General features: G+C 42.0%; 1 protein-coding gene across 1 annotated transcript in view; it reads left to right on the top strand.

Moving 5' to 3' along the window:
* The window catches only part of LOC145344940 (exostosin-1-like), a 571,757-nt gene that overhangs the window by 385,285 nt on the left and 161,470 nt on the right, over positions 1-25,002 (top strand). Inside the window, exon 3 of the mRNA XM_080192309.1 lies at positions 23,740-23,833. Within this exon, the coding sequence (XP_080048435.1) occupies positions 23,740-23,833 (94 nt within the window). The remainder of the gene's footprint in view (positions 1-23,739; positions 23,834-25,002) is intronic.

The raw sequence follows: 25,002 nt of genomic DNA on the forward strand, positions 1-25,002 counted from the left end.
GGCCTCCCTCTACACTGTAGGGATTCTATGAGTTGTATGTCTTGCTTCTGCGGAGTATATTCCACATAATCCTGTGAAATTCAAGACATGCCGTCCTATTTTGTACAAAATAACAATGATGAAGAAAGCAAGGTTGCCAACTGCGATGTGTTCCATACTTGCTATTGCTATTTGGGCTGGAGAATCCAGGGGACCATTTTAATGTAACCTGTTCAGAAAGAAAAGAATAAGAATAGATCAGTTACCTGTTTTATATCCCACCCAATTGTTCTCTCTTTGAAGCGAGAGAATTAGGCAAGGTATAAAATTCAGAGTTGATTTAGTTCTGTCAGGTTCTGCTGGGCCGCATTGCTTAAAAATACACTCAGTTTGTTCTTTTTAAAATCAATTGCATGTTGGCTAGCATTTAGGCTAAAAATGCATCAGTTCAGCTGATAGCCAACTAAGTAGAATAGGATGATCACATTCTGGTGACAGCTGATTGTCTTTGCTTGAGAAGCACTATAGCCCAGGGATAACTCTATTTAATTACTTTTGCAGCTGACAGCATTATACCTATGAAATTGGATTTACACTGCTTAATGGCATTATGTTCAGCTGAATGATAGAATTCTGGACTCAACAGGAATTTTGTTAAAATGAAATGATTCTAAACCAATTTCAAAGCCATTAAATTTGTGAGTGTACTGACAGATAATAATGTGATAAAATAAGAAACATAAACTGTCTTTTCTTCTGAAAAAAGTGACCTAGAAATTCACCAATGCTGCACCTATTTTATAGGCATTTAATGGGTGTCAAAGGTGAATGGTGTGTGTATGGGCAACATTTTCCCACTTTCAAAGAGCCATATGAATGAAAGTTGTTTGTTGATATTTTTGGGATAGGAAGCAAAAGAGGTAATAAAGGGTGTTTCCTTGAAATAGGCTGCAGACCTTTGCACATACATTACATAAATCCTAAGGTGTCTTTGATGCCCCCTTTACCAAATTGGTTTTGTTCTAAGTGCAGTTGACACTAGGCCAGATGCATTCAAGAAAGCCATCTTGTGCTGATTGTTGCCCTTACAGCAGATTAAGGATCACTTGGCCTGAGGGACCTGTTCGGACGCAGAGTGGGAATCATCCTGGGTGGCGGAGTCCTTTTAGGTAGGAGACATGTAGGGAGCTAGGTGCAGCCATGCAGCTTTTGAACAATTCATATTAATAAAGACAATTGGAAGGGGTTTGAGGCAGCCATAAAGGGTGCCACATAGGTAGGTTTTCTGAACAAAATCACTTGACTGAATGTGGGATCAGGAAGGGTGGGTGTGCATCTCTTAAGATTAAAAGCATACTGTTGCCACCCATTATTTTTATTATGTTAAGAATTGGTGAAAATTAAGATTAAACAATACAAAGTAAAGGCAGGATGTTAATTAGAGATAGATGGCTGGAGAAATGATGAAGTGTGAATGAGCCAAGCAGTAGAAAACAAATATTTTACTGATGTTACTAGAGAAAACAATGGGGCTTTAGAAGTAGTGACTTCAAAATGGAGAGATAAGGAAATTGACATGCCAAGAGCCAACTCCACAGGGATAAAATCAAAGGGAAAGAAATGGTATAACTGCAGAACAATTAGAAAAGGGGGAGAACAGCTAACATCAGATCTGCAGCAAGTTGCAACCAAGGTCTCCTGAGAGAAGCAGCCCAACATACCAAAGTCAAAATCTTCCCGCCTGTCATCTTCAGATTCACAGCCTTGCCCCTTTTGTACATAAGAACTAGGAGCAGCAGTAGGCCATCTGGCCCCTCGAACCTGCTCTGCCATTCAGTAAGATCATGGCTTATCTTTTTGTGGACTGAGCTCCACGGACCCACCTGCTCACCATAACCCTTAATTCTTCTAGTGTTCAAAAATCTTATCAATCTTTGCCTTAAAAACATTCAACAGATAGCTTCAACTGCTTTACTGGGCAGGGAGTTCCACAGATTCACAACCCTTTGAGTGAAGAAGTTCGATTTAATTTGATTTTAGTTCCTCTCAATTCAGTAAATCCACTCCCCCTTATTTTGAGGCCATGCTCCCTAGTAAGGAGACCAAAGCTACACAGTACTCCAGGTGTGGCTCACCAGCACCTTATACTGCTGCAACGTAGCTTCCCTCTTTTTAAACCCCATCCCACCAATAGAAACAACCTCCCTACTTCTATCTTATCTATTCCCTTCATAATTTTATATGTTTCTATAAGATCCCCGCTCATTCTTCTGAATTCCAATGAGTATAGTCCCAGTCTGTGCAGCCTCTACTCGTAAGCCAACTCTCTCAACTCCAGAATCAACCTAGTGAATCTCCTTTGTACCCCCTCCAGGCCATTGTATCATTTCTCAAGTAAGAAAACCAAAATTACACAGTACTCCAGGTGTGGCCTCACCAGCACCTTATACTGCTGCAACATAGCCTTCCTATTTTTAAACCCCATCCCTCAAGCAACGCAGATCAAAATTCCATTTGCCTTCTTAATTACCTGACTTCAGAGTCTTTGCTGAAGCATCCCAGAACTAATCCCACTACCCTGCTCTCTCTATGTAGCTGTATAATGTTCCCTGCTTCTCGTCTTTCCCATTGGTGGCATAGTATAATTCCTATACTTTGACATCCACTCTTCAAATCTTCTGCCTTGCACTATTTCTCCCAACCTCTCTTAAAACCTACATTTTTCATAGTGTTTTCAACAACCTCTCAGATCCTACATGCTCTTGGTTGAGTCAGATCTGAAGCTGATATGGGGAATTAGCTCAAATGGTAGAGCGCTCGCTTTGCAGGTGAGAGATAGTGGGATCGATGCCCACATTTTGGGTGGCATGGTAGCACAGTGGTTAGCACTGCTGTTTCACAGCTCCAGGGACCTTGGTTCGATTCCCAACTTGGGTCACTGTCTGTGTGGAGTTTGCACATTCTCCTTGTGTCTGCATGGGCTTCCTCCGGGTGCTCCGATTTCTTCCCACAGTCCAAAGATGTGTGGGTTTGGTTGATTGGCCATGCTAAAAATTGCCCATTAGAGTCATGAGATGCGTAGGTTAGCAGGATTAGCAGGTAAATATGTAGGGATGTGTGGGAAGGGCCTGGGTGGGTTTATGGTCGGTGCAGACTCGATGGGCCGAGTGGCCTCCTTCTGCTCTAGAGTTTCTGTGATTTCTATGATTCTATCTCTGCAAAAGGTGTAGCGCTTATGCTAATAGAGGTACTAAGGACAATCATTGATCAGTGCTTATCATAAAATAGACAATTAGATGCATATTAAACTCTCACTATTGTACTTGTTTAAATAATCACCACTGAACGAATTGCAGAAAATAGATTTGTGGATATGAAGAATTGGTTACGTAAGTGAAAGATTCTCCCAAATAGGGTGATCAGTAATAGGGACACTTGAACTGTAGTAGACCCCTGAAGCCTACTAAAGTTCTGCCATTCTCTTGGGTAATAGTGAGCTGTATCTCAACTCCGTTTTTCTCTCATTTTCTCCATCACCCAAAACAGCCTCATCTAACAACAATCTATTGACTTGAGCTTTGAAAAGTTGGAATTGTCACAGTATCCATAACTTTTTGTGAGAGAATGGAGGGGCAGAGAGAGATCATGGCTAACATGAGGGGACATAGCTTTAAATTGAGGGGTGATAATTATAGGAAGGATGTCAGAGGTAGGCTCTTTACTCAGAGGGTAGTAACGGCATGGAATGCCCTGCCTGCAGCAGTTGTGGACTCGCCAACTTTAAGGGCATTCAAATGGTCAGTGGATAGGCATATGGATAACATTGGAATAGTTTAGGTTAGAGGTTTATTAGATTCGTTCCACTGATCGGTGCAACATTGAGGGCCGAAGGGCCTGTACTGCGCTGTTATGTTCTATGTTCTATGTTCTATGTTTTTTGTGATAAGAATGCAGGTTGTTGTATCATTATCATTGTCACTTCAGCTGTGCTGTTTGGGTGACACGGGTAGAGGGTAAGTATTTTTGTACAGCATGTCAAAAAAATTCAGAGATGTCCAGACTGAAAAGAAATTGAAACGTTTCAGGGTTATGTCAAGTTGCAACTGATAATTGGCCCACAGTAAACATGAGCCTCTTAGAAGAATGATTTCCTGATGCTGTCCATTACATAGTACAGAACAATCTCATTGAAATACTGTTGATGTTGAACAAAAGCAGTACTTAGCTCGCCTTCACTGGGACGGACAACTTCACTATCCCTGTCCACATCATGACAGCCATGGAACTGTGCTATCAGTGCTAGTCATCAACAGATAGTTCTGCAGGATGGTTTATGAAAATAAATTGGAGTGACACCACCCAGTTTTGTGTCTGAACTGGACATATAGGATGTTTGTGCCAACTCTTCTGTCAAAGTTGGTTGCTGCAGTGGATTAACATACTGTCCTATCACCTCTGGGACTAGGATCGGAATACAGCCCAGACTGATGAAATGGAAGTCTCCCATGTCTGCCAGCTGCAAGCCTTGCAAGTTAAATGAATTTGGGTCGTTTTCAGCCAGTTCTCTCTGGCACAAACGCACAATATTCATTTGTCCAAAAATTAACAGTCACACTCAGTGAGCTGGTTGAGGAAATCACACAATTGAAATAGGATTTGCTTTTCTGATGTTTCTGCTGTGTCACTTTATTGAGAGTACAGAAAGCCGTATGGTGTTCTTATATTAGGGATGCCAGTGTGAGTGAGACACATTATCTATAATGTTAATGTTATAAAAGGTGTGAAAAAGAAAAATATCCAGGAAATACTGAAATGAAAGCAAAAAACAGAAAGTTGCTGGAGGTCTGAAATAAAGACAAAAAGTGCTAGAAAAATTCAGCAGATCTGGCAACATCTGTGGAGAGAAATTTCTCCCTCCACATATATCACCAGGCCTGCTGAATTTTTCCAGCCTTTACTGTTTTAGTTTAGAAAGTGCAGCAATTCAGTATTGTTCAATGTGGATTGTGATCTGATTCAAATATCATAATGAATTGTGTTAATCTACTTTCCTACAAGAATTATGTAGAATGACGTCAGGCTTAAAGGGCTAAATACTGAGGGCAGGTTGCTTAAATGTGTTTTGTATTCTTTTGAGTATAGAGAGCTGAGAAGAGAGATGCTGTATTTTCTGTCTATTAATTTGGGTCAGATCACTTCTTAGTTCATTGAATTTTATCTTTTCTTTCCCATTCTAGCATAATTATCTTTGACTATTCATTATCCTTTTCTATTTTCACATTAAATGTAACTATTAATTCCCATCCTGTCAAACTGTATCCCTGATATTTATTATGTTATAAACCTCCATCATTTTATACGTTTAAATTTTTCAAATTAGTCTTTATGCTTTTGTACAAGCATATATACCTTCAATTCTGGCTCTAGATAAAATATTTTAAAAGAATCATTGCCCACAGAAGGATCATGAGAATGTGGAACTCTCGCCCCCAAAGAGCTGTTGAAAATGTTGATATTGGGGTGATAGATTTTTGTTAGGCTAGAACTTTAAGGGTTACAGAGCCAAGTCAACAGATGAAGTTGTGATTCAGATGCACAATGATTGAATGGCAAGCGGAACAGGCTTGAAGCTGAATGTCTTCCTTCTCCACATTCTTCAGTGCAAATTATGTTAAACAGAATCCTCTCCTGAACATAACTTTATCATTGTAATCGAATATATTAATCTCCATTGGTTATTAGGTGTCTTTCATAGAATGTCAGAATTATTACAGCGTGGAAGGAAGCTATTCGGGCCATCAAGTCTGCACCTGCGCTCCAAATGAGCAATTGCCATTCTCCTGACTTCTCCCTGAAACCATGCACTTTATTCACTTTCAGATACAAGTCTGACTCCCTTTTGAGTGCTTTGACTGAATGTGCTTCCACCACACTCAGGCAGTGCATTCCAGATCTCAAGTACTTGCTGTGTGAAAGAAGTTTTTTCTTATAATGCTTTTGCTTCTTTTGCAAGTTACTTTAAATTCTGTGCTCTTTTATTCTTGATCATTTTGTGAGTGGGAACAGATTGTCTCTATCTGTTTTGTCCAGACTCCTCATGATTTTGAATATCTCTATTAAATCTCTTCTCAACCTTCCCTTCTCCAAGGAAAACAGTCCTAACTTCTCCAATCTGTCTTTGTAACTGAAGTTCCTCATCCCCGGAACCATTCTCATGAATCTGTTCTGCACTGTCTCGTGTGCATTTACATCCTTCTAAAGTGCAGCACCTGGAATTGGAACGTTTTGTTCATATTTTGAGTTACTTGAAGCTCTTTCACCAGTGTTGGATAAAATTATGAGTAATCAATCTATTTTTACAAAGAACAAAAAACAAAGAACAACCCAGCACGGGAAACAGGCCCTTCGGCCCAACGAGCCCGTGCCGCCACATCACCCTACACCTATTCTACCCTGCGTGTCTACGAATGGAACCCCTAACTTAGCCAGATTCAGGGGAGAATAGTGTCAATTTGGTAAACCAATCAGCCTAAGAGCACATCTTTGGGGTGTGGGAGGAAACCGGAGCGCCCGGAGGAAACCCACGCAACCACAGGGAGAATGCGCAAACTCCCACAGACACTGGCCCAAATCCATGTATCTGCACAGCTAGCAGTGCTAGTCACCGAGCTGTTGCGGCGCCCGTCTACCGGTCCAGGATCAAGCACACACACCGACACGAAGTACTAGGCCACTCCCGGAACCTCCAAGAGCAGCCCACGCACGACCCACCGTGTGCATGCCCCTTGTTTGACAACGAGGTGGACCTCCACCTGCAGAATAAAAGACAAAAACGTTAACATACAAGTCTGCACTTCTGGTGTCTCCCGAGGCTCTGACCTTATTTAATACCCCCTACTATAACCCTCTATCCTCGTTTCGCTCATGTGTCTGTCTAAGTGAACCTTAAACGAGTCCAACATTCCTGCCTCCACCACCCTACTCGGTAGCGCGTTCCATACCCCCACGACCCTCTGCGTGAAGAACCTTCCTCTCACATCCAAATTATACCTCTTCCCCCTCACCCTTAGATCATGACCTCTCGTAATTGTACTCAGTCTAGGGAGCAGTCTCTCACTATTGACTCTATCTATTCCCTTCAGTATCTTATGTATCTCTATCATGTCTCCCCTCAATCTCCGTCTTTCCAAGGAGAAAAATCCCAGTTTCTCCAACCTTTCCTTGTAACCCAGTCCCTCCATGCCAGGAAACATCCTGGTAAACCTCCTCTGCACCCTCTCCAGGGTCTCCACGTCCTTCCGGTAGTAAGGTGACCAGAACTGGACGCAGTACTCCAAATGCGGTCTAACCAACGTTCTGTACAACTGAAGCATTAGACGGCAGCTCTTATACTCTATACCCCTTCCTATAAAGGCTAGCATTCCATAAGCTTTCCTCACAGCCTTCTCCACTTGTGTCGCAACCTTCATAGACTTGTGAATCTGCAGTCCCAGGTCCCTCTGTATTTCTATACTCCTAATCGGTCTACCTTTTATCACGTAGCTCCTCTCTGCATTATTCCTTCCAAAATGCATCACCTCGCATTTGTCAGGATTAAATTCCATCTGCCACCTATCTGCCCAATGTACCAACCTATCTATAGCCTGTTGTATCACCTGACATTCCACTTCAGTATCCGTCAACCCTGCCATCTTGGTGTCATCTGCAAACTTGCTGATCACACCACTTATGCTCTCTTCCAAGTCGTTTATATATACTACAAAGAGGAGAGGTCCCAGTACTGAGCCCTGTGGCACACCACTGGTCACTGGCCTCCAGCCCAAAAAGGTCCCCTCAACAACTACCCTCTGTCTCCTATTGCCCAGCCAGTTCTCAATCCACCTAGCTACCTGACCTCGTATCCCATGCGCCTTAACCTTTTCTACCAGCCTACCTTGAGGGACTTTGTCAAACGCCTTACTGAAATCCATATAGATGACATCAACGGCTCTCCCATCGTCAACCGTTTTTGTCACCTCCTCAAAGAATTCTACCAGATTCGTAAGGCAAGACCTCCCCCTAACAAAGCCATGTTGTGTATCCCTAATCAGATTGCAACGCTCCAAATGCTCATACATCCTACCCCTAAGTATTTTTTCCATTAATTTCCCCACCACCGATGTCAAACTCACCGGTCTATAATTTCCAGGGTTACCCCTACTACCTTTTTTGAACAGCGGTACCACATTTGCTACCCTCCAGTCTTCTGGGACCTCACCTGTGTCCAAAGAAGAGACAAAGATTTGCGCCAGAGGCCCAGCAATTTCATCTTTCACCTCCCTAAGCAGCCTGGGATAAATACCATCAGGCCCCGGAGCTTTATCCGTCCTTACGCTACCTAAAAGCCCTAGCACTTCCTCCCTCGTAATAGATATTTCCTGCAACTGATTCACAGCTCCCTCCACGACACCGCATGACACCAAACCCCTCCCCTTCGTGAACACCGACGCAAAGTATTCATTCAGGAGCTCCCCCATTCCCTCCGACTCAATACATAACTCCCCACTTTTGTCCCTAAGAGGACCAATTTTCCCTCTAACTACTCTCTTGCTCCTAATATAGGAATAAAATGCCTTTGGATTTTCCTTAATCCTACCAGCCAAAGCCATTTCATGCCCTCTCTTCACCCTTCTAATCCCCCTTTTTAGCTCCCTCCTACTCTCTCTATATTCCTCCAGCGCACTCTCCGTACCCAGTTGTTTCGACCTAACATACGCTTCCCTCTTCTTCCTGACCAAGTCTTCGATACCCCTTGTAATCCACGGCTCTCTAATCCTACCTTTCCCATCCTTCCGCTTAACCGGAACATACCTCCCCTGCAACCATTTCATTTTGCCCTTAAAAGCCTCCCATTTGCCAACCGTGGACTTGCCAGCTAACAGTCCCTCCCAATCAGTGTCCTGCAGCTCCCTCCTAACCCGGCTATAGCTCGCTTTTCCCCAGTTCAGCACACTCCCGTTCGGCTGGCACTCATCCCTTTCCATTTTTATCCTAAAGTAGACGGACTTGTGGTCACTGTTAGCCACATGTTCGCCTACCTCTACCTCAACCACCTGCCCCGGCTCATTACCCAACACTAAATCCAGTATAGCCCCTTCCCTAGTCGGGCTAGTTACATACTGCTCTAGAGACCCTTCCAAAACACATTTTACAAACTCCTCTCCCTCCGTACCCCCAGCTCTAGGCCCCCTCCAATCCACTCCAGGAAGATTAAAGTCACCCACTACAACCACCCTATTCTTCCCGCACCTATCCAAAATGCCCCTGCAAATGCCTTCCTCCACTGACCTCGGGCTGTTGGGTGGCCTTTAGCATACCCCTAGCATCGTAATCTCTCCCTTTTTATTCCTCAACTCCACCCAGAGTGACTCAATCCCTACCTCTTCCATATTGTCCTCCCTCTGCACTACTGTGATGTTCTCCTTTACTAACAGGGCCACCCCTCCACCTCTCTTCAACCCTCCTCTGTCACACCTAAAACACTTATACCCAGGAACATTCAGCTGCCAGTCCTGCCCTTCTCACAACCACGTCTCCATTACAGCCACCACATCTAACTTCCTCACATTTTTCATGGTTGTTACAGAATGTCATAAAGAATAAAAATTTGGACTGCTGGAATGATTAGTTAAAATGAGTTTCTCCATGTAAATAATGCTACTGGAGTGAGCTAGGTGAACAGTACAAATAGAAAGCAAGCTTATTGCTTTCCAGGCGCATTTTTTCAAAACTACATTAATTAGGTTCTGTTGATGAAGAGGTTCAGCAATTCATTTTTAACTTGATCATTACATATAAAGCAATTGCTCAATTAAAAAAAAGCTAAGCAAACTTTGTTTTATGTTGTGCGCTCAAACTTAGGCAATCTTTTCTCAATGTTTATCTTAGCCACTCTATTTTATGTATTTGTAGAAACATTTGCTTTTTTTATATTCTGAGCTAGTTTACTCTCACAATCTTAGTTTTCTTTATAGTTTTTTTGTGGTTTTCTGTTGACCTTTAAAGATTTACCAATCCTTAAGTTTCCCATTACTCTTTGCCACTTTGTATGCCTTTTCTTTCGATTTGATACCCGAATTTGTTTCTTTGGATATCCATGGCTGATTTTCCCTTTTTCCACAGTCTTATCATTGCATTGTCAGGTACAATGTTTGAAGGTACATTTTGTTTTTCAACATTATCTGTAAATGCAGAAAGACATGACTTGTATTTACAGTCACATCTGATAAGATGACAATAGCCTGTTAATGGGGGGCGGGGGGGTTGTGTTACCTCAGGATTCATTCGCTTCTTAGCCGGGAGTTAGCTTCTGAGTCATTAGCTTTTTATTCTTAAGGGTGGTACAGTGGTTAGCACAGCTGCACCAGGGACCAGCCTTGAGTGACTATGTGTGTGGAGTTTTCACGTTCTCCCCGCGTCTGCTTGGTTTTCCTCCGGGTGTTCCGGTTCCCTCATACAGTCCAAACTTGTGCAGGTTAGTTGGATTGGCCATGCTAAATTGCCCCTTAGTGTTCCAAGATGTGTAGATTAGGTGGATTAACCATGGTAAATGTGTGGGTGGGGTTACGGGGATAGTGAGAGGGCCTGGGTAAGATACTGTATCAGAGAGTTGATAAAAACTCGATGGACCGACTAGCTTTCTTCTGCACTATAGGGATTCTCTAATTCTATGGTTCTAGAAGATCTTGCTGGAGACAATGCTCTTTTGATGAAAACACATTTATTTACATACTAATTATTTACAAAGGTTAAACAGGACCAAGATATAACAGGAGCTACTCTCTTAAGTTGCTTCTCAGTCACTTCCTTCAGTGAGTGACATCAGTTTGACATAGCTCTTTATGCACATGCTTAGTAGCTTTTATTAGAGTTTGTCAATTACTCCATGTCTACTCCAAAGTTCATTCTTCCCACAAACTGTTAACCTCATGTATTATGTAATTTCCACCCAACTTCTACTTTGCCCCACAAGTCACTTTTGCCCAATGCATCAATCTCCATCAGTGTTCTCATCTCTCTTATCATGAGAGATGTATGTGTTCCCTGATCATTTTGTATAACAAAAGCATGCACACCATTTGGCTTCTTAATTGCTTTCTGTATTTGCATGTTAACTTGCACATTTTTTAAGCTATTGGTCAGATTTTGCTTGTTTCATATGTTGGAAATTTGGGGTTTCGTCCGTCATTTGCAGCTAATTGCGGATACCTGTCAGAAAGGGTTTGCCTGTTGCCAAGGTTGCAATGCAAGAAAAATCTGAATAACTGCTTTGCATTTCCATTCACATAATCAAGCAAAGCAAACCATGCTTGTAATAGCACATTGTGATAAAGGAACAGTAAGGAACTTGCAAAATCTCTGAGTGAATATTTGCTGTAGAGAAATGTTGTTGTGATAGATTTCTTTATCAGTGCTGTTTACTGTATAGCAGCTATTGTACTCACACAAAATAACATTTTGCCTATGATTCAAGCATTATATCGCCTTTTTAACTGTTCATATTGTAAATATACCAAGTATTGGTATATGGTATATGGTGACTAGTGGAGTGCCCCAGGGGTCGGTGCTGGGGCCTCAGCTTTTTACCATTTATATAGATGATCTGGAGGAGGGAACCGAGTGTAGGGTGTCGAAATTTGCTGATGACACCAAGATTGGGGGAACGGCAAATTGTGCGGAGGGTGTGGAGAGTCTGCAGAAGGATCTGGATAGGCTGGGCGAATGGGCCAGGAAATGGCAAATGGAATTTAATGTTGGCTAGTGTGAGGTGGTCCACTTTGGTAGGAATAATGGTAGGAAGGACTATTACTTACATGGCGAAAAACTGCAGCAGGCGACGGTGCAGAGGGACCTCGGGGTCCTTGTGCATGAGTCGCAAAAACCCAGCTTGCAGGTGCAGCATGTGGTCAGGAAGGCGAATGGGATGCTGGCCTTCATAGCGAGGGGGATTGAATATAAAAGTAGGGAGGTCTTGCTGCAGCTGTATAGGGCATTGGTGAGGCCGCAGCTGGAGTACTGTGTGCAGTTTTGGGTGCCGCACCTGCGCAAAGATATTTTGGCCTTGGAGGGAGTGCAGAGGAGGTTTACTAGGCTGATTCTGGAGTTGAGGGGGTTGAGCTATGAGGAGAGGCTGAATAAACTAGGCTTGTACTCATTAGAGTTTAGAAGAATGAGGGGAGATCTCATTGAGACGTATAAGATGATGAATGGGATGGATAGGATAGAGGTGGAAAGACTCTTCCCGCTCAAAAAAGACAGTAGGACTAGGGGGCACAGCCTCAAGATAAAAGGGGGGCGGTTTAGAACGGAGTTGAGGAGGAACTTCTTCACTCAAAGGGTGGTGAATCTCTGGAATTCTCTGCCCGTTGAAGTGGTGGAGGCTGCCTCGCTAAATATTTTTAAGACGCGGGTTGATGGGTTTTTGATAAGAGAGGGGATTAAGGGTTATGGGGAGAGGGCGGGAAAGTGGAACTGAGCCACGACAGATCAGCCATGATCTTATTGAATGGCGGGGCAGGCTCGAAGGGCTAGATGGCCTACTCCTGCTCCTATTTCTTATGTTCTTATGTTCTTATTATTGTCTTGTGATGAGTGTTCCACTGGCTTTATAAAAGAGATATCTGATAACCTTCTGTCTGACATGCTTTTGTGTAATTTAAAAACATTTTTGAGAAAGGGTCTGTGTGAAACTTGTATCACATGATATATGATGGAGGGAGAATTTTGACAGGCACCGAGTGACAGGTTTGGGTGTATACAGGGAGTTAAACCTCTTAAATGTGATTTTGAGTCAGGATTATACTATCGTGCTGATCACTTTTGGTTTTCAGTGAGTGGGGTAACCCAGGTAGTTGTTGGGAAAGTTATTTCAATATCAAAATTGTATTGTGTTATGTTGGTTAAAATGCAATAAGTTGTGTTTGAACCACGGATTCTAGGCCCATTTAGCAATTCGGCAAGCTCACAGAGGCGAGTGCACAGCAGTCAGTGCTTATTCAGTGAAACATAACGGGTTGTCTTTGATCAATGAAATGAAAATTTCCAAGCCTAGCCAGGTGAGAGGCTGCTGCTTGTCCTTCTTGCATCTACCCTGTCTAAACCTGTTAGAACTTTACAGGTTTCAATGATATCGCCCTTCATTCTTCTGAACTCCAGCGAATATAATCCTAACTGACTCGATCTCTCCTCAGATGTCAGTACTGCCATCCCAAAAAACAGTCTGGTAACCCTTCACTGCACTCCCTCCATAGCAGGAGTATCCTTCCTTAGATAAGGAGGCCAAAACTGCACATAATATTCGAAGTGTGGTCTCAGTAAGGCCCTGTATAATTACAGCGTGACCATGTATTCGAATCCTGAACCTTTGAAGGCCAAGTATCATTTGCCCTTTTTACTGCCTGCTATATCTTTATGCTTACTTTCAGTGACTGGTGCACAAGGTCTCATTGCGCATTCCCCATTCAGTCTGTAGCTATTCAGATAATAATCTGCCTTCCTGTTTTTGCTACCAACATGGATATCCTCACATTTGTCCACATCATATTGCATCTGTCATGCAACTGCCCACTCACTCAACTTGTCCAAATTCCATCACTCCAGCTCCGAAACCCGGGCTTCCAAGAGCTGCAGCTGGAGACACTTCCTGCACACATGCTGGCCCCTGCTGGAAATGCTCCTGGCTTCCCACACAGAACAGAAGAACCTTTTGAAGATTCTTAAAATCAAATGGTATCAATTACTCCTTGGGGCCTTCTTCCCTGGCCCTCTTTACTTGAGAGTATAACCCTTACAAACTATAAACCACAAAATAAAGCAATTAAAAGTAGTAAATACTTGAGTGCACTCCCCCAGTTAGTTGCTCCCACTTTCCCCATCTCACTTTTGAATCCTGATGTCACCTCAGGAGCTCCAAATTCCAAGCTCGCACTCAGATTTCTCATCCTGTTTCCATTTTCCCAACAGCCTCTCCTCTTGGGCTGTTTTCAATGTCCTGTTTCTTCACTCTCACTGATTTCAATCTTTTGACTGTCTCCCCTCATGCTGTTTTCATTCTCCTTACTGTCTCTCTCACGCTGTTTCTGATCGCCTGCCTCCTCTTGCACTCAATGGCAGCAGTCTCTGAGTTTTCAAATGAGAAGACTCTTGAGGATTTGAATTTCTCTATTGAGGTGAGTAGCCCCAGCTAGAAAATTTCCTAATTGGAGTTATCTGACTCAGTAGAAAGATCTTCCCATTTGTTCTTCCCCACACCACCTCTCCCTCCTCCTTGCTCACTACCATCCCCCCCACAACCCGTTGCATGTTCAAAACCTATTGTATTTTTTATTTCATGCAGTGCTGATGAAAGAGCACAGATACAGCTGAACCTGCTGAGCATGTCCAGGACTTTCTGATTCTGTTTCATACAGTCAATAACCAACTTGATGTTTTTGGATGATGTTGTTGAAGGTCAGCGTGAAGAAGAAAAAATGGAGGTAGCCAAGGGTCGATCTTGGGGGAACAACAGAGGTAATGAAGTAGAGAGAGAAGTCATTCTCTAGCTACGATTAGATAGATAAGAATGAAAACAGGCTAGCCCCACCAAGCTGGTCAACAGCAGAGAAACATTGGTGGATTTTCAGGTATCACACACAGCATTATTAGAATTGAAAATGGCATCCTTGTAGATTTTTTTTTGAAACTCCAATATATTAGTAATTTTTGAGGAATACCTACCCAGACCCAGTTCATATGAAGCCATGACATTTCTGCATCATTTGGAATTATGTTTCTATAGAGACTTCTAATATCAATGTGATGCTTACTATAGGTTATTAAATTCCATGCAGAGACCACCATAACTCCCTACAAGACAAGATGATCAACATTTTTGTCTTGTCATTTGACTATGAGAACCTATGACAGTCATATATTTTCTAATGCAAGGATCTCACTTTCAGAACTTATTTTGAGTGGATTTCTAGATTGAACATTATAGATACAAAATCATTTTTTAAAATCAGGAATGGGTCATTAAGTTCAACAAGCCTATCTCTTGTTTGATTTCATCCTCATTTAGCTGCCCTCTGAGTTCAGTTTCTGAAACGCGGCAAATTGTGCGGAGGGTGTGGAGAGTCTGCAGAAGGATCTAGATAGGCTGGGCGAATGGGCCAGGAAATGGCAAATGGAATTTAATGTTGGCAAGTGTGAGGTGGTCCACTTTGGTAGGAAGAATGGTAGGAAGGACTATTACTTACGGGGCGAAAAACTGCAGCAGGCGACGGTGCAGAGGGACCTCGGGGTCCTTGTGCATGAGTCGCAAAAACCCAGCTTGCAGGTGCAGCAGGTGGTCAGGAAGGCGAATGGGATGCTGGCCTTCATAGCGAAGGGGATTGAATATAACAGTAGGGAGGTCTTGCTGCAGCTGTATAGGGCATTGGTGAGGCCGCAGCTGGAGTACTGTGTGCAGTTTTGGGCGCCGCACCTGCGCAAAGATATTTTGGCCTTGGAGGGAGTGCAGAGGAGGTTTACTAGGCTGATTCTGGAGTTGAGGGGGTTGAGCTATGAGGAGAGGCTGAATAAACTGGGCTTGTACTCGTTAGAGTTTAGAAGAATGAGGGGAGATCTCATTGAGACGTATAAGATGATGAATGGGATGGATAGGATAGAGGTGGAAAGACTCTTCCCGCTCAAAAAAGACAGTAGGACTAGGGGGCACAGCCTCAAGATAAAAGGGGGGCAGTTTAGAACGGAGTTGAGGAGGAACTTCTTCACTCAAAGGGTGGTGAATCCTGGAATTCTCTGCCCGTTGAAGTGGTGGAGGCTGCCTCGCTAAATATTTTTAAGACGCGGGTTGATGGGTTTTTGATCGGAGAGGGGATTAAGGGTTATGGGGAGAGGGCGGGAAAGTGGAACTGAGCCACGACAGATCAGCCATGATCTTATTGAATGGCGGGGCAGGCTCGAAGGGCTGGATGGCCTACTCCTGCTCCTATTTCTTATGTTCTTATGTTCTTTAGTGCAGTTGTCTGGTAACTTGCTCCATATGTCCAGTATATCTTATGTAAAAATATATCAACCAGCTTCCCTTCTTAGTCCTATTTTTTAAATGTGTTTCCCCTGATATTTGAAACTTCTGCCATGATGATCAATCTGACTAGTTTAGCATCATAGTTTCTTCCAAGATCTTCAATTAGGTCATTTCAACTTTTCTTTCACACTGCCTGAGTCAGCAAAAATTGTGACTTTCTCTTGGTCTGCCAAAAGTTCGAAATCCTTGTTTTATGGTGCATGTTAAGCAACATGCAATTATGCCGTAATTTTAAAGGTTTCCATTCTTCAGGATGTGATTTGGCAGAACCTGTGTTGCCACATGAATTCCTGCAAGTTCTTCCTTAACTCAATTCCACATATATTGTTTGCAGTTGATCTTTCTCCACACCCTACCTATGACTGTAACACACATTCTTCACTCTCTCATTTCCTTCTCTATGAACAGTTTGCTTTGTCCATATAGCACAAGAACCAATACTTTTCATTGTATACTAACACATAAGACAATAATAAATCAAATCAGTTTGTTAAATTATGCACAGTATTTCTGACATAAAGAACAAGTATTAACCCATTCAACAATTTATGCTATATTAACTACAATAAAAAGTATGAACCCATCAAACATAGTCATTTTCATACTGATCATCAATAGCACAGGTACCTTATCTTTTGTTTATATAGACTCTTAATTCACTGTTGTTCCGCAATGAAAACATTCCAGTTTACATGACCACCCTGTATTTCGTTAGTTACTTTTGCCTGTATTCTATGAACAGAACATGTGTTCACCTTTTGTTAATAATTTTGTCCCACCTCAGCTCACCCATCACAGAAACCCTTATGCACCTCCGGAGTTGGATGCTGCTGTGCTTTCATGAACAGTTTTCCATCCTGCATGAATTTCATCTTGTCCAAAACGCTAATATGAGTGTTCTGTCCCATGCTAAGTTTTGCTCACACATCACTCCATACTGACTGTCTGTAGTCCCTTGAATTTGAAACCTCATTCTTGTCCTTGTGACGCTTCATGACCTTGCTCCAGCCTATCTCCCCCTGTCACGTAATCCCAACTTTACCCATTAATTCTCTGTATCTTTGGACTCTGGCCTCTTGTACCTCTCCTCACCCTTGATGTTGGTACCAGAGCATTTTGTTGCTGAGACATACTTTCCAGAATTCCATCCCTAAATGCTTCCGTCTTTCCACATCTCTCTCATTCTTTAAAAACCCCTCAAAATCCATCTATTCAACTAACCTTTTGGTCACCACTCCTAATCCTGCTTTGGTGCTATTCTTCACATAACCTGCTTGTGAAGTCTCTGTGACATTTTAAAAAATTAAAACAAATACAAGTTGCAGTTGTTTGGCAAACAATTGTGAGTTAATTGAGATTCATAATTTCCGACTGTTTTTAAGTATGAGAACCCAATGCAATAACTGTGTAGAATTCACTATCTATTGGACCAGGATAGTGCTCCAAGCTGATTATGTAATCTATATTAGGTTATATAATTACATGATTCAATAAACCATAAATGATCATTTAAGTAAAATATCTTTGTACAGTATTTTGTAAAAATTAGAATTTTTGCTCTTAAAATATGTAACCACATAAAGTGGTTCTGCCACACTGATCTAGGCACAATGAGCTCCCCAAGTGTGCACGCACTGTACTATACAATGTGCTATTGCTTTCAGTATTCAGTTTCTCATCTGTCTAGTGTTTCAAAAGCATGCAGCATTCATGACATAATGGACTGTATAGAATATTCTAATAGTTTGAACTGTAGTTTTCTGAACCATTGAATGGTGTATAATATTCCCAGTGCATTAAAAAGTGCACACTCTTCCAAAAATATATCTCTATAATCAGTTGCAAAATGCTAAACATGTACATTCCCAGGGCATTTAACTTTGTACACAAATTTTGACTTGTTGGAATGTGCACTGTACTCAGTAGGATTGAAATGTCCCTTCTTAATAACGCCTGCAGGGCCCAGAAAATGAGTTAATGATGGTTGCTGTGCAGAAACGCCAGCGCGTTCATGAAAAGCCTCAAACTGAAAGGTGATTCTGTTAATTATTAACAAGTGGGAACATTTTCTTTGTGTTTTCCTCAAATGATGAGGAAACATTAATGTTTATGTGAATGTTTTGCCCTGCAGATTTTAAATCCAAAAACTGTGACATACATATTTTATGTGCAAATAAAGGGAAAGATCCTTGCTCTACTGCCAAAAGAAGATTACAGAAAGCGATTCCATCTGGATTTAAAACAACACAGGCGAAGCTTTGAACTGCTTGCTGCCTGTTTCCCAGTTGTAAGAAAGGATGGCCAGCAGTCCAAGGTTTTGTGGGGACCACATGCACTGATCTATCTGCTTGAATCAATTTTCATACATAACTATATGGACATTGTCCACTCCCAAGCAGAAGGTGACTTGCATTTTGAAATAGTAGCGAAACACCTGTTATACAAGTGATTGGAGACTGGCAAAAGGTGCGTAATATATGACAGTTCTATTTTTGCAGGCATTGAAAGGCCTAATTTATGGACCTTCAAAGGATCTTTAAAGGCCTCTCCAGTTCTTTGAACAGTCTTTTTGGGGGCCAGTGGGAGCTCCTGCACCCCAAAAATTATTTCAATCTGCTGGTGACCCATCCTGCTTTATACGTTTCCCACTCCTCTCCTCTCTCCCTATGAAACCTTACCTGCCAGCCAGATGGAAGAGCTGCCATTTTTTTCCCTTTCTCCCAAAGAGGTATCATGGGCTGAATTTCCGTCATTGAGATGGGAACCAGGAGCAAGCTCTGCTTTGGAGTCACAAAACAGCCTTTGGTGGGAAACTGATTGAAGTTAAGGTTTTCATGAGAGTGAGTTGGTTGTTGTGAGGGAGAGAGCTGCTGCTTGTCCCAAAGCCTTCCAATTCAGTAGAAGGAAGTGAGATACCACAAGGGAGCTGGAAACCTAGCACCCAAGATGTGGCTGCCCCTCACTTTGTTAACGCCAATCCAGATCTAATGTTGGCGGTCATAAAGGAACAGGGGGAGGTCATCTTCTCAGAGGGCGACATGAGTAGGTCACCTCGTCACGTAACAGAGAAGCACCTCTTTGTTCTGTGTCATTCCTCCACTTCCAATTTCTTTTCCTCTCTCACCTCCTGCACTTGCTGCTCCCATAATGACCTCCATCTTCAGGATTCACACCTGCTTGAAGGACGCAGCTGACCACCAGAATGAATAAGAAATTTACAGGAAGGTATTGGAGGCCAACACATGGTCACTCTAGCTACAAGAATTGCATCTTCAATAGTCCGATGGCCTGCTAGATGATTGTCCGGGTGAGAAGTCGACATTAGTTGCATCACTTTTATGCCTTTGTCTGGGGCTCCACTAGAGGGGTGAGTGGCCATTTCGTCAGGCATTTCCCTTGTCCCCTAGAACCCATCTACACAGTCTGAGAGTTGGAGTGAAGATTTCAGGTAGCCTAGGATGAAGGAGTCATATCAGCTACCAGAAAAGCAAGTGAACACATTAAAAAGAAAGACTTGCATTTTTGTGACCGCCAAACATCTCAATGCACTTTACAGCCAATGAAATGTAATCACTGTTGAAATCCAACAGTTAATTTGCACAGAGCAAACCTCTACAAACAGTAATGTGATAGTGACCATATTGTTTGCATTTTATGAGGTTGTTTCAGTGATAAATTTTGGTCAGGCTGCTAGGGATTTAAAAATATTGCTATGGGATCTATGACATCTACCCAAACAGGCAAGTAGGACCTCAGTTTAATGCCTCATCTGAGAAATTACCTCTAAAAATGCAGCAGTCCCTCAGTACAGCAGTGGGATATCAACCCTGATTTTTGTTCTCAAACTCTGGAGCAGAAACCTTGTGAGAGTGCTACCAACTGAGCCAAGGCTGACACACCAGCAAGGAGCCTTTGTTGGGGTTGCAGACCAGTTGGAGCGATTAGAATAAGACCTTTTTGTTGATAGCTGTTATTAGTTGGTCAATGGTCGTGATGGTCACTTGACTGCAATTGGTGATGGCCTGCACTTAGGACAATCTAGCAATTGAGGCAAAACTTACTTCCTTGTCTCATTTTGAAGATGTATCTGTTGTTAACTGAATGTGCTAACTCTGGCAAAGAGGGGTTCAGTAACCAGTAAGATGCAGTGGTGTTGCATACCAAAAATAGATGGTAACCTCGATGCTAAGAAGTGATGAAATTAAGGAAATTAAAACCAGCATAGCAAAGGTACTGGAGAAACTTATAGACTAAAATCCAACAAATCCCCAGAGCTCTTTTATAATCCTAGGATTCTCCAAAATTCCCGAGATTCTGGAATTGTCCCAGCAGTTTAGAAGTTAGCAAATAGAGTCATAGAGTCATGGAGATTTACAGCATGCAAACAGGCCCTTCGGCCCAACTTGTCCATGCCGCCCTCTTTTTTTTTAAAACCCCAAAACTAATCCCAATTGTCTGCATTTGGCCCATATCCCTCAATACCTATTGTACCGTGTGCCCCTTTTATTTTGTCCCTAAGTTAATCTGAGTTCGTTTATTTATTTGGTATTCAAAAGAGATACGTAAATGCTTTTTAAAAAAATAAAATTATACCCACCTCTACTACTGCTCCTAGCAGCTTGTTCCAGACACTCACCACCCTCTGTGAAAAAATTGCCCCTCTGGACACTTTTGTATCTCTCCCTTCTCACCTTAAACCTGTGCCCACTCATTTTAGATTCCCCCACCTTTGGGAAAAGATATTGACTATTTACCTTGTCCATGCCCCTCATTATTTTATAGACTTCTATAAAGTCACCCCTCAGCCTCCTATGCTCCAGAGAAAAAAGTCCCAGTCTATTCAGCCTCTCCTTATAACTCAAACCATCAAGTCCCGGTAGCATCCTAGTAAATCTTTTCTGCACTCTTTGTAGTTTAATAATATCCTTTCTATAACAGAGTGACCACTTTGCTTTTAAACAAGAACCCATGTTTCTTCGGGCCCATGTAGAAATTTTTCATGTGAATTAACTGAAGGTCATACCTACTGCGGCAAGATCTCCTTGAATGGATTTAAAATGCATAGAATCGTAGAAATCACAGTGCAGGAGGCAGCCATTTGGCCCATTGAGCCTGCACTGACAACAATCCCACCCAGGTCCCATCCCCAATACCCCACATATTTACCCTCCTAATCCCCCGACACTAAGGGGCAATTTATCATGGCCAATCAACCTAACCCACGCACCTTGGACGGTGGTAGGAAACTGGAGCACCCGGAGAAAACCCACGCAGATACGGAATGGAAATCTGGTTTTTAGACTAACACTTTACCTAATGATGCTGTGAACTATTTTTGAAACCCACATGCAACTAAGTTGACTGGAAATATATAACAAAAAATAGCCATGGACTAAAACTGAGGACCACAAAGTAATTGACCTTCATCTGCATCAGTTAACCCAACTGGATAATTTTAATTGTTCTCTCACTCTCCACCCCATCACCACTTGGATATAACATTTATTGGATCATAACATGCATAACATGCGACCAGAACATGACAGCATTATTCAAGAAAGGAGGAAGAGAGAAAACAGGGAAATGCAGGCCAGGTAGCCTGGTATCAGCCATTGGGAAAGTGTTGGAATATGTTGTTTAGGAAACCTTCACAAAGCAAGAGTTCATCATGAAGTTGGGGACATTATAGCAACATCCCAGCTATGAATGTAACACTACATTCTGCACTCTCTTCTTTCCTTCTCCATGAACAGTATGCTTTGTCTGTATAGCGCACAAGAAACAATACTTTTCACTGTATACTAAAAATGTGACAATACTAAACCAAATCAAATCATATATTAAGATAGATAAAGGATTTGTTAAATGGACAGGAAGCAAAAGATATAGATGGAGTAATCAAAGATTTTCGGAGAGACACAAGGAACTAGTGCAAATACAGCAAGCAATTAGAAAGGCAAATTGCTCATTAGCCTTTATTACAAGGGGATTGGAGTACAGGCATAAATACATCTTGCTACAGGACTTTGGTGAGACCACATCTGTAATACTGTGTGCCCTTTTCATCTTAAGGAAGGATATTTGGGGAACGGGAAGGATATATGGGAAAGGGAAGGCTATCTGAGGAGTGGGTTGGAAAGTGGAGTTGAAGCCCTAGATGAGTCATGATCATATTGAATGTTGGAGCAGGCTTGCGTGTTGTGAGATTTACTCCTGATTCTAACTTCTGTATTTTTGTGGTGCAATAATGTCCACAACTGATCCTTGGTGCAATAATGTCCACAACTGATCCTTGGATGGAGCCAGAAATGATGATGCTTATAGCCAGAGTGACTTTGATGGCTACTGGCAGGGCATGGCAACCAGTGCTGTGAAAATGAAGATCTTTAGTGATGAGGCTTTAGATCTGTATGGCCATTAGCCTGGAGAGTCAGTCTGCTGTGGCACTAGTTCTTCCTGATTTCCAGGCACATCAATTTCCTCCAGTCAATCCTGTGTTAAAGGTTTGGCTTCTGTTGCCCTTTTTCTCCTCATGAGGCCTGGATTTCTGCCCTTCCTATTAAGGGTCCTTTATTGTTGTAGGGCCCAAAGCCTGAGAATCGTGCCCCTATTGCAAGATCTGTGCCTTCGTTCTAGACTTATGGCAATTCAGTTGTCTTTGGCAATCTTCTTCACTGCCCCTATAATGCTAGACAATTACTAACTCTGTTGAAAAGGTTGGCACGGTGCCCACTCTCCTTAGTGTTAAGGTGACACCTCCTTAAAAGTGCTCAGTCCCCCATTGCCCTGCTGGCCCTTTAATGCGGCGGGAATGGTGCCCTGACATCCCATTGTGTACCTACCTCCCCTTAGCTGCTCAGAACTGAAAGCTTCTGAAATCCATGCACCCCTTTAAGCATTCCACCCTCTCACTTCAACAAACTCTAAATGAACTTTTTAACATGTTTGATTGGCCTCAATGTAGAGGAGAACAAGATTCCGTTCCCGCTGTCCCCCTGCACTGGTGATTATCGATGGCATTAGGATTGGCCTTGAAATTGATCTGCCACCTGGAGCTGGTATTTTCAGGCCAATCCTCACCAGCTCTATTCCGCCACAGCATATGGCACAAATGACTCACTGAGAAAATTATAACAATGCCTAAATCTGCAAAACGTCAGGACTTCTTGATTGCTATGTTGGGTAAGTGACATAAGCAGATTGCCAATATCATGCCCATTTGGCAGCCAACCCAAAGTCTCTCCATCCCCTAGCTTTGGCAGGGTCATAATATGGGCAATAGTGGATTGGCCACTTCCAACCAGATTTTCCTCAGCACTGAAATTAATCAGTGGGTTTGTTTAATTGGTGATTTATCTTCCACCATTGATTTTTATGGTATGTAACCTCCCACCAGTCCAAAACTGCAAGGCTTGTCTGCTACTTATTTGACATGAAGACTATTGAGAGTGAACTAGGAAATCATTCTGCCTCATAAGTCAGTCTTTGAGTAAGATTTATTTCAAAGCAAAGTTGTTGCAGTCGAAACAACCACGATCTATTTCGATGTTCTCCAAGAAGAAGGGACACAATTGAAATAGTGCTCATGATTTTAAGAACTATTTTTGTCGAAAAAGTGAATTTAATTGCATTTATTTATTTTGTCTCTGCAGGTTTGAATACCAAGAATTGCTGCACAATTCAAGCTTTTGTCTTGTTCCAAGAGGGAGGAGGCTGGGTTCTTTCCGATTTCTGGAGGCTCTTCAGGTAATGCACCAGAGAAACAAGAGGATGTTCATAGACCATTAGCTGTTCTTTAACATAGTTTAATGGTTATAATTTTAACCTTGAGTTCCAAATAGTCTCTTTGGACCTTTGGAAGACTTTGTAATGATTCATAACAATCTACTAATGCAACTGCGAAACAATTTTTTATACAATTTTAAAATTCTCTACATTTTCATATTAAATTTAGAACATGTATTATTGACATTAATCTCCATAACCCATGTCCCAGATGGTCTCTCTTTCAGTCAAGGTTGAAAAGCAGCAGACTGTAGGGCTCTCCAGCAGTGCGACTTAATCATCTTGTTAAAAAGGAAAAATGATTAGCAGTTCATCTGGATTTAGAACAAGTGTCAGGGTGCACCTGTTCTTGGCTCAGATAGATAGCATGTGGGGTTCTATATTATTACACCTCTTATTTCCTAATCTATACAGTGACCTTTCACCTAGCAAAGCAATTGCAAGCCTGAGTCGATATTTTGGAATATTTTGGAGTACTTGACAAAGTTTATTATTGTGCACATAAAGCTTCCTAATATTTCAATTATATTGGTACACATTTGAATGGAATTTTAGCAGAGGCCATTGCTGTTGCAAAACTGTAAAAACTACAAAACAAAACAGCATACCAATATTGTTCTCTCGTGTATGATTGATGGTACTGGTAAATAATTAATCAAATATTTCAGAAGACTGTGCATACTTTTTATCCCTTATCTTTCTGTAATTATTTGAAAACTTATAACCTAAAATCCAATTAATTACCATATGTAATTAATATTGGCTCCCTGTGGAGAAGCAATGCTTTAAACCATTCACTGCTCTCTTCTTATTCCCCCCAACCCCAGTACCTAACATTTGGTGTCAGACTTGAACACAAGTGCATAATTCATAGTTGGGTCTTGAACCATCCATCTTCTGGTTCAGGAAACAAACTGTTTTACAGATAATTTTCTACCATGTCACCACCATAATGAGTAAATAGTTTCTCCTTTGTTTTGGCATCTTTGCAGCATACGTTATTCCTCAGGACAAGGGGGTAGCTAAGCAACCCTCTATCGAACCAGCACTGTGAAGTGTGTGAAAGCAGCCTAAGTAGACAAGATAATTGATTTTTTCAATCATCCAATGAGACATTCTTAACTTTCACC

This window comes from Carcharhinus amblyrhynchos, chromosome 7 (assembly GCF_965287045.1).
Source record: "Carcharhinus amblyrhynchos chromosome 7, sCarAmb.v2.hapA, whole genome shotgun sequence".
Lineage (NCBI taxonomy): Eukaryota > Metazoa > Chordata > Chondrichthyes > Carcharhiniformes > Carcharhinidae > Carcharhinus > Carcharhinus amblyrhynchos.